This window comes from Neomonachus schauinslandi, chromosome 13 (assembly GCF_002201575.2).
Source record: "Neomonachus schauinslandi chromosome 13, ASM220157v2, whole genome shotgun sequence".
Lineage (NCBI taxonomy): Eukaryota > Metazoa > Chordata > Mammalia > Carnivora > Phocidae > Neomonachus > Neomonachus schauinslandi.
The window spans coordinates 31,293,949-31,304,892 of NC_058415.1; the positions used below are offsets into that span (position 1 = coordinate 31,293,949).

Below are 10,944 nucleotides of genomic sequence, written 5' to 3' on the forward strand. Positions count from 1 at the left end.
CAGTCTATGGAATCTTGTTCTGGAACATGTATCTCTATGTATCTTAATTGTATACCAAACAGTTATAACCAATGCTTTTCTCAAAGTTATGCCCAAGTATTTATTTAGTAATAACTCAGATTTTAGGCTATTGCAGAAAAAGAAATGAATTCCTAGTACCTACAAGTGTGATCTGGCAAACCTATTATTTACAAGATGTTTACATACATCAAATACAGTAAAAGCAAGGGACTCAAAACTATCTGAGACTATCATATTATTTTTTGCTAGTAAAATGCAAGACTATCTTTAATTTCTAAGTATGGATGCTATTAGATCATATGGGAATACAGTATTCTGAGCATTAGCCACCAGGAATCATTCTAAGCATTCAGAAATTAACTTTATGAAGAACAGAAATAATGTCCCTGCTTTTTTGTAGGACTCAAGAAGTATTTCTTATACACATAATGCTTCTCAAAACACCTGTAATTCATCCAAACCACTACTATACTCCTTAGCACTTTCATGCAACCATTCTCTCATCCCATTCTAAATCCCTATTTCCACATCTATAAAACTGGATGCTTGGACTAGATGAATTCTATGGTGCCTTCCAGATCTAAAATCTTGTGACATCAATTTGGAGTATACTTCACTACTTAAAAATAATGACATGTGAATGGATTGTTTTTTATGAGTCATAACTATAATGACTCTGTGGAGACAAGAATAATAAACACACTACACAAGTAAAATATCACTAAATAAAGTATTAAAAGTAAACCTGTGAATAACTATTACAAAATAATTTTACTTTATGAAAGATTCAAGAAGGGATGAGCCCCCTAATGAGTCAAGCTCTATGTTAACTACTGTTTTCAGTGAAAGAAGTCACTGGTAGTCTTGAAAATAAATGGGAAGCCAGTGGACACATTATTTTTAAATTACCATTATAAATCAAGGAGTAAAAACTTAAAACTTCTCAGGCGCTATTCATAAAAGCACTTAGTATAATGCCCAATTTCAGATATGAGGAAAATATTTTTATTCAACTATTACTAATACTGTAACGGTTATAATTTATATCAGACTAATTATGGAACCGACACTGTTGACTTTACATTTATTAACTCATTTAATCCTACAGTAACACCAAGAGGTACTATTATTATCCCCATTTTACAGATGAGGAAACGAAGCCAAAAAGGTAAATGACTTGTTCAAGTTCACTCAGCTCTTAAAAAATCAAACTAGTATTCCACTTCAACTACCATTTCCAACATTCAATTATTTTTCTATTCCTAAAGAATTTCACTTGAGAAATTAATTTGGCTCACATCAAATATATGATTATAAATCTGTTTATTTTAGTAACTCTTGTGTTACATTACTTCCTCTCACTAAAGAAAAATAACTGACTCTGAATATATGGGTATAGTATACCAAGAGCACAATGCCATCTGAATTGACTATGATTTCTAGTAGAATAAACACAAATATCTAAACGTTTTAAAAATTTTGTGTTGATGCATCCACTATTATCGCAAAAATTCAGTCAGCTCACACAAAGCTGAGATCTCAGAAAAGATCAGGAACATGCCAGAGTAATTATTAATCATTTAAAAACAATCCATAAATTTACGATGGCCAACATGGGTAGTGAAACAATAATTTTTTTGGTTTGAAACGACCACCTTTTCACATGAGCCAAACACATTTTTCTCACGATATTTCATCCTAAAAACTTTTTTTTAATGTCATGTTAAAACTGTCTAAAAGTTGTGGTCCATCTTCTATCCCGCTAAAACTTTTCCTCTACCCTATCCCCGTAATTCTTCCCATGGGCATCATTTTACTTTATATCTACAAACTTTACCTGTTCTTCGGCGCTCAGGACTCAGCTCCCCTTCAGCTTTTCATGTGGGTGCCCACATCCACCACACCCTTGCGGGCCCCCATGCAAGGCTGCTCCTCCTCCCCGGGTTCTCCAGCACCAACTCAGCACCTATCAGCTACGCCCCCCGGCCCCTGGCCCAACCCATCTTCGGACACGTGCGAGGCTGTTTGTGTCACTCCATCAGTCCCACAGGGGACGGGGTTCACTTACCGAGACAGAAGCGCCAACTTTTGCTCCAGCATCATCTCCAGCTTCTGGCCCTGTTTGGAAATCCAGTGGTCCACCCCATGCAGGCGGTAGCACGTCTCCAACATCAACCTGAAGTCCGCCACGAACTCGGTTATGCCCCCATACTGGCCGCTGGCGAACTTCTCCTCCATCTTCAGCAGACACATGCCCTGCCCGAGCTGTGGCGGGAGGCCGCGACAGCCCCGGCCCCCGCTGCGCGGCCCCTCGGCCACTTCATCCTCCCCGGTGGCAACGCCCCCCAAGGGCTGTAGGAAGGGGGCGGTGAGGCCCCGGTTCTTCTCCTGCAGGAACTCGCCTAGGATGCGGTAGCCCTGCTGCAGCTCATAGGTCAGCTCCTGCTCCTTGCAGCCTCCGCCCCCGACCACCATCTCCTGTTCCTCCTCCTCCTCCTCCTGGTAATTCTCATCCTCCCGCGAGGAGGAACTCCTCCCTTGGGCCGGCCCTGAGGCCGGGACCGCCGCTGCCATCTCCTCCTCGTCCTCTTCCTCGGGCGCCGGTGGCTGCCACTCCTCCTCCCCGGCCGGCTCTATCTCCCCCGGCGTCTCGGGCACGCTCATGGCCCCGGCAGGATCAGGTTGGGCCGTGTGGAGCGGCCGCTCGAGGGGCAGGGGGACGCGTGAGCGCGGGCCGCTTCCTCAGGGCTCGGCCGTGCCGCGCAGCACCAGCCGCATCAGGCTTCACTCTCAGCCGCCCGCTCCGCTCGCTACGCGCGGGGGTCTCGAGCTCGCAGCCGGCGGGGCGGGGTTACATGGCTCGCGAGGGAGGGGGGAGAGAAGAGGAGAGCTTAGGTGCCCTCCTCTCCCCTCCCCCCGGCGGCGGCGCGCGCCAGGCCCTCCTTTGCCTCACCCCTCCGCGCCCCGCCCGGCCGCCCGGCCGCCTGCCTGCCGGCTCTTCACCGGCCAGGCCGGGCCTGGCCGGGCCTGGCCGCCGCGGCCTCGGCGCCCCACCCCCTCCGGGCCGGCTGTGGGGGTGCTGGGAGAGGGCGAAGAGGAAGTGGGGATTCTTCTCTTGCCGTCCCAGAGGGGGCCGCAGCACTGGGCTGCGGCGTCTGGCGCTCCTCCTCTCCCTCACACCCGCTCCCGCCCCTCTCTACCTGCGGGGTACCCGGGCAGGAGGAGGCGGCGCGCGGACCGGCCCGGCGACAACTGTCAGTTAGAAGTCCCGCTGGGCCGGGGGCGGGGAGAGGAAGGGGAGGGGCAGGGACAGAAGGGGGAGGGCACTCAAGCTACCCCCAGGCTCTGAGGCGAGCTATGGAAAGAGGCAAAGAAAGACACCGTCGCCATCCACGGTGCGCATGCGTAGTAGGACAGCCCCACCCACCCCTTTTGCGTTCCGCTCAGCTACGCGAAAGCACAGACTTTGGCTCCGCCACGGGCCCCGAGGCCTGGTAGGTTGCGCGGCTCAATGATGTCATCAGCTTGTAGATGGCTGTTAAAGGGCGGAGTGGAGACGGAAGCAAGGCGCCTGCGCAGCTTACTCGCCAATGCCAGAGAGGCCGAAGAGCACTTAAAAGCGTCTACTGGAGGTTCTTTTGCGAGATCCTAATTAGCCCTAAAAACTAAGATTAATTCTGAAGGAGCCTGCTAGATAACCCTCATTAATGGCAAATGAATAGTGAGAAGGCACAAAATGTAGATCCTTCTTGTTATAAATTTTCTTCTCTGCACCCACATTCCCCTTTGTGACTGCCGGATTTTTAATATAAAACTAGAATTTGGAAAAGTTTAGAAAGGAGGTTCAAGGACTCAACCAACTGAAACATACGTTCACATGCAAAAGAAAAAGATAATTTGTAGAACTCAAATTTCTAAAACTCCGGTCCCCGGTTCTTAAGATCAATTCCTATTTTAAGTAGTCTCATGTTATGCGTTAAAATTAACATATTTCCACCTCGGTTCTTGAGAACTGCTAAGGACAAATAAAGGGAATGGAACCTTATTAAAAATCCTTGGGATTAAAAACAATCTTCAAATAATTCAAGTCTAAGCTGAAAAGCATTGAATAGTTGTTAGCCTTAAAATGTCACTACACATTTAAAAATTACTATTTAAAGAATGTCTAAAAAGTGGACTCGGGCGCCTGGGTGGCTCAGTTGGTTAAGCGACTGCCTTCGGCTCAGGTCATGATCCTGGAGTCCCTGGATCGAGTCCCACATCGGGCTCCCTGCTCAGCAGGGAGTCTGCTTCTCCCTCTGACCCTCCCCCCTCTCATGTGTTCTCTCTCATTCTCTCTCAAATAAATAAATAGAATCTTTAAAAAAAAAAAGTGGACTCATTCACTGTAATTATTGCTTAAAGTAAGTGGGGAGAAGGAGCTAATGGTTCCATAAAGCAGCTATTATTTTCTCATGTCCTATAAGAAAGATGCACATATCTTTCTACTTAACACAGAATGTTCTAGCTTGAAAGCTGCAATTACCGTCCTAGAAATCAAGCATTTTAAAAGTACAAGCCCTCTAACCAAATGGTTGGGATATTTAATTCTTGATTATTATGAACCTTTAGAGCACTGATAAGGGTCAAAACTTCAAAGCTTTGGGGGGGGCAGTAAGTTAAATAGCAGTATTAGGTAATAGTTAAATGGGAACACATACACATCCATTATCCAGTTTTCAAGGTCTCCTTTCATCAGACATTTGTAACTTATTAGGCATTTACAGCATTCTCTTTCTCCTCAGATCCCTTAGATGTACCTCACAGGAACAAAGCCAGGAACCAGTCTAATTTCAGCAACTGGCAAGGAAAAATGTGTCTAACTGGACATCCCTCATTTCCTTTGACAAAGCCCAAGAATCTGGACCTACCCTCCTCCAGCAAAATCCCCTCTTCATCTTTAGCCACCAACCCTATTTCATGACTCTGATAATATAGATTGCGTTTATTGAACCCTGTGCCACCAAGCACTTTATATTATCTCCTTTAATTCTCACAACAATCCTAGGTATTATTATGCCTATTTTACAGATGTAGAAACTGATGCTTAGGTTAAGAAAGTAGTTTGCCAAAATTCAAATCTAGGTCTGTCATACTTCAAAATTCTCTATGGTGCCTAATTCCAAGTCATCTGGCAGAATTTCCAGTTCCTCGTGAACAAGAGTGTAGGGAATTGCTAGAAATTTCATCAAGGGCTTCTAGAAGGGATATTAAGATAAATAGGTATGAGTTGAAGGAACATCAGCTATAGGTCATGGAGAGGCCAAGATGATTGTGATCTTAGCTATTACGAAAGTACGACTGGGTCCTTAAACTTAAAAAAAAAAAAACAACTATTATACAAGAAATATGTTGGTTGTAGGTAAATTATAAAATATAGATTAGTGAGAAGAAAAAATGCCATTTAATCCCAGCACCCAGAGAAAACTTCTATTAATATTTTGTGGTAGGATTTTTCTATTTATTCATGTATATTTTTATTTATCTTAAATAAAACTGTGACTATACCATACTTAATGTCCTTTCCTTTTTTCCCTTATTAATAATAAATCATTGCAGGTAATGGATAGGAATTCCATATCTAAAATCTCAACTTCATATCTCTGTCCACAGCAGCCTAGAGGGTCTGTTCTTCTGAACTGGCAGGGAGTGAATCAGGGAAATTCCAAAGTAAAAGGAATTCTAAACCATAAAAAAACACAGCAGAGGTACAAACAACAGCACTAACAGGTACCATTTATTAAGCACTTACTTGTTCTTAAATATTTGCTAAATACTTTACATACACAGTACTCAACAATAACCCCAGGAAATGACAGATATATTTGTTCTTAAATTTTGGATCAATAATTTGCTGACTAGAAAGCTTTTTTCTACCCTACAAAAAGCTTGACATTAAAGATCAACTTTCCAATTAATAAAATTAACTCTAGATTTATAGAACTGTTTTCTTAAAATGCACATCTGCTAAATGATTGGTCTCAACGCTGTTATTTTTCATGTTTAAAGATAAAATTAATTTTGCTTCCCTTTCATTTTCATAATAGAATACTCTTCAGTGCTACTATAGAATCTATTAAGAACTTCTTTGAAATAAATCTATTTAAGCCCCATTTCGAACCAGGGTTTCTCTTTTTGTTGGGCTGCTTTGCAGGGGGGAAATGGCATACGTACACAATGCAATATTCTGTTCAAACACATAATATTAATAGACTCCCACAAATATTGATTACTATTTGTCAAACACTGAGTAATAGTGTTACATGCTACTAATGTTACATGTACCAGGACAGCCTATGCAGTAACCATAGTTCTTAAGAGTCCTGAATAACTTGAAAAATAGAGACCAATCAGGCTAAGATTTTAAAGTTCTCTTAGCTCTCAGCTGGACACCTTGGGGACTAGAATATGAATATGTCTCACCCCATTCCCCGGAGGACATTATGAAAAAGTTCATATGAAAACTCCCCACACCTATGGCAATATCTTAAAACCCTCTCCCAATTTCAGCATCCCTCCCATTACCACAGAAACCAGCAGTATTATCAAAGAGGAATAAGCTTGCCACTATTTTTCATCCACAATTCCAAAGATATTTGTCCTGGAAGTTCTCCTATCTTTGTTAGCTCTCAGCAACTTGTGATAGGCAGCATGACATCTTGACACAAGTATATTGTTTGCCCAGCATCAATAATTCAGACAAGTAGCAAAAATTTATATACTTCACATCAACTAGGGAAAAGGTGACAAACATTCTAAGACAACGGAAGCACAGTTATCACCAAGTTGTGTTTAAGAGATAAAACATGCAAGGTGAACACAAGGCTAGAACACTAATACTGGAAAAACATATAGGGAAGAAATATTAACTGTTTGGCAGGGAAAGAACAGTTCTCTCAATTATAATGGAACATAATCACAATAGTTATTTGGAATTACTTTTATGGTAAAAGATGTTCAAGTGACATTAACTGCATCAAGCAAAATTTAACAACTCCTGTAAAGCTTCCTGCTGCTCATCATCAAGTTGGGCTATGCATTCCAACCATAACTCTTCAGAAGTCTGTACCTGACGCACAACATTAGCTAGGCGTTTGGCACAAGGATCTTCATAGTTAATAGTCTCATTAATTTTTCCTTCTGCAATTATACTGATTATTTTGGGAAGATTGGAATTATTTGGACCAAGTACAACTGGATGTTTACTTTCAACTAAGTCACAGAGAAAACTCAAAGTCTGAATAGCTTCCTCTTTATCCTCATGTAGTGGAAGCCATGATAACCAATGTGGAAGAACTTCATCTACATTTACACAGTTAGGCTTAAACCTTAAAATCTTCCCTACTGCTGAGATACAGTTCTCTGTAGCAATGACATTTTTTTTTGGTTTTGGAATTTGCACACTTAATAACTTTTACCAGCAGTGGAACAGCTTCTGAACATAAAGAATGATAATCATCTCCACCAAACTGTGCCATAACACCCAGGCCATAAGCAGCAGCTTGCCTGACTTCAGGGTTATTGTCTCGCATATTTAGTAGCATTGGCCACCGAAAATATTCTACATATTTAAATGAGGTTGGACTGCAGTGCTCTATAATATCATCAAAAATGCACAATCCCCATTGTCTGTCTGGCCATGGCCTACTCGAACAAATCAGATTTACAATTAATGGAAGCAGCTGTTCAAACCATGGTAAAATCTTTTCCTTATAAGTACTAAATAATGAGTGCAAAATATCTGATACTTTGGTCAGAATATAAACATCACATTCATCCTCATCTTGCAGAGACATTTCAACCTGTTGATCATAGTTTTCTTCCTGTCTTTTAACCTGTCTCAATTCTTGGTTTTTAAAGTGCCCTTCAAGTTTTGCTTTCAATATTTCCCCTAGTTCTTCCAAGTGTTCATCAGTAAGGCACCCATCTCCCATTACTTCAATGGACTTTGCAAAAGAATTCATTATTTCTGAGAGTACATCTGTATCAGGTTCAGTCCCAATAGCCTTGATTAAGGGATCACATATGAATTGCCACATCTGTGCAAGATACTCTGGGCCATGAATTCTTGCACATTCCAGGAGAAAAGGCACAGACTCTGCTGCTGCCACTCGAACACTGTCATGGAAATAAAATTTCAATAAAGGAACCATAAGCTTTACAACTTGTTCTGTATATTCCACAAATCCTTCCCTTAACTCCTTAGCATAGTAAACCAACATCTGGCAAGCAGTTGCTTTTGCTTCAAGTCCTGAAGTCTTAATTCCAAAACTTTGTTGGTCTCCAAGATTTACAAATTGCCATCCATCATCATCACTCATATTTTCCACATCTTGTGTGTCTAAGAGAGCAACATCAGGTTTAGCTGAAGCAGTCTTAATAAGAGGCTCAATAACTAGTGGAAGGTACTGTTGAAAATCATTTCCAAGAATTTTACACATTCTAGCCCATGCTGAAACCATGTAAGATGTCTGAGGGTCATCATCTTCCATATTACTTAAGTCTGATTGTGTCTTTAACAATAGCTGCATCACATTTGATGCATCTTGCATAAATTTTTCCTTCCCAACAGCAAGACCAACATGGCTAATGCATTCAATAGTTTTTCCTTTCAGAAGCTTGAGTTCCTTTTGAACAGCAAGCTCAACAATGTGCTTTAGTGATGGCATAAATATATCATAATATGGAACAAATTTTTCTTCTATTGTATCTGCAACTGAGGCAATGGTCGTCACAAGCTGTTCCAAGGCCAATTTAGTTCCATTCCGAATCAACTCTTGAAGTTTAATCACCAAGATGGAATGTAGATTTCTCACCATACTATCCAAATACAGAACTAGCAATGCTTTGGGGCAGTCTTCAATAAAAATAATAAGTGCAGAAGCCGCATGTGATTGCACACGCTGATTACCTTGATTTTCCATGGTACGCAACAGAGCTGCAATCACTGTTTCATGGAATTTCTTTTGGAAGTTAGGTGCAAAATCTGTAGCCATCTGTCCAAGCGTAGTACATGCTGCAGCCCTCACTCTTGGGTGAGGATCCTGAAGAAAAAGCAAAACAGAGTTAACTGTTTCATCTAGAATTGATTCCATTTGCTGATGGCATCCTTCTCCAATGGCAGATAAGGCCATTAATCCAGCATGTCGATATTTCCAGTCAGGGCTCTGAAGCATCTGCATGATGTGCTCCTTAGTCATTGGTAAAACAAGTTTTCCACCAAGCCCACAAGCCAGTCTGTCTAGTGCACTCTCAGCAGCAACTGCATTGCTGTCAAAATCATCTTCTTCCATTTCATCAGCATTTACCCAGTCCTCATCATCTTGTAGATCAACCATCATTGCTAATATATGAGGAACTGCCTGTGCAATTATATTTGTATGTTTTTTCAACATTGGGGTTGCAGTTTCAGACAAGGTCACTATTATTTCAAGGGCCAGCTGGCGTTGCAGATTACTAAGTCTAGAGTCTCCACATAACTTCAGACTCAACTGCAGAGTATCTTCTAAATAAGGACCCAGATATTTAGGTACAGTATCTGCAATCTCAACAAGGGATTCTAGCACTGAATCATCATCCTGGTAGCATGAGTCATTCACAGCCTGTAAGATTCCAGGAAGCAAGTCTGCAAAGTCTTTGAAAAGAGCAATATTATTCTCATTAGCAAGTACAAATGCAGCTGCAGCTCTAGCAGACAATGTCCTGATTGCTGGATGTTCTTGATCTTGAATGCACTGGTCCAACAACCGTTTGATGATATCCAAATCATGCCGCTCTTGGTTCCCAAAAATCCCAGGGAAGTGCCAGAAAACATGAAGTGCAACTTCCCATAGAACTACATTTTTAGAGTAGATAGAATCAATAAGGAACTTCAGACCTTCGGGCCAGTGGTTAGTGCCATCCTCATCTATCAAATTCCTGGCCAGCACTGCAAAAATATCACAAAGTTTTTTCCTCATGCTAGCATGTGTTTCTAACTTAACAGCCAGTATAAGTTCAATCTTGACGTCCCTCTGAACACCAGAAGGCAGATTTGGATAGACTTCCTCAAACCCAGAGGACAAAAGCCGTCGTAGCAGTGCGGCAGCCATTTGTCTCACCTCATAACCTGCTCTTCTATTTCTGACAGCATCTAAGAGGAATGTAGTCTTACACAGACCTGGGATATTTTCATAGATTTCCTCTGCCTGTCTCCGCACCATACAGCTTGGATTGATCAGGTTCTTCAGAAGCTGATAAAACTCTTGCTTTCCCGACACAGCAGCCGGTACCCCTGCAGACCCAGCCGCCGCCATCGCGCTATGTCAAAGGAATCGCGACCGGGAAGGAGGGAGGGGGACTGCGCCTAGAAACAGTGACGTAAGCGAGGCGCCAGCGGGGATGGGAGGGGCCGCTTATCCTCCGCTGGCCCGGTGGTTTGGCTGTGCTCTGGAAGGGGTGGGCAGCTGGGTGTCTGGGGATAGGTAGGTTATGGTGGGGGTGAGAGGCATCCTCCATTTGTTTTCCAATCCGATAAAAAAAAAGCACCTGCAGAGAAAGAAAAAAAAGAAAGAAAATTATGTTAGTGACTGTATTAGAATGGGAGTATGGATGATTTCCCACCCTTTATTTCTAAACTTTTGTTACCCTGATAATTTTAAACGATAATTACATCTTGAAAACCCGCCAGGTGAAAGAAGCCAGCCACAAAAGGCCACATATTGTATGATTTCGTTTATAGTAAAGGTCTTTTTATTTTCCCCTCGAGCAATTTCATTTTATTAATTTCTTTCAAGTTTTTATTTAAATTCTAGTTAGTTAACAGATAGTGTAATATTAGTTTCAGAAGTAGAATTTAGTGATTCATCGTTTAGATGCGACACTCAGTATTCATCACAAGTGCCC

At 42.1% G+C, this 10,944-nt stretch overlaps 2 protein-coding genes across 2 annotated transcripts in view; both read right to left on the bottom strand.

Moving 5' to 3' along the window:
* The window catches only part of KIAA2026 (KIAA2026 ortholog), a 158,223-nt gene extending 155,535 nt beyond the window's left edge, over positions 1 to 2,688 (bottom strand). The window contains exon 1 of the mRNA XM_021682404.1: positions 2,090 to 2,688. Coding sequence (XP_021538079.1) covers positions 2,090 to 2,685 — 596 coding nt within the window. The 5' untranslated portion in view covers positions 2,686 to 2,688. The remainder of the gene's footprint in view (positions 1 to 2,089) is intronic.
* Positions 2,689 to 5,785: 3,097 nt separating this feature from the next.
* On the bottom strand, positions 5,786 to 10,355 carry RANBP6 (RAN binding protein 6). The gene is given in 2 exon segments (XM_021682405.1): positions 5,786 to 7,444; positions 7,446 to 10,355. Coding segments are annotated over 2 exon segments (3,318 nt in total). The 3' UTR covers positions 5,786 to 7,036.
* Positions 10,356 to 10,944: the final 589 nt, after the last annotated feature.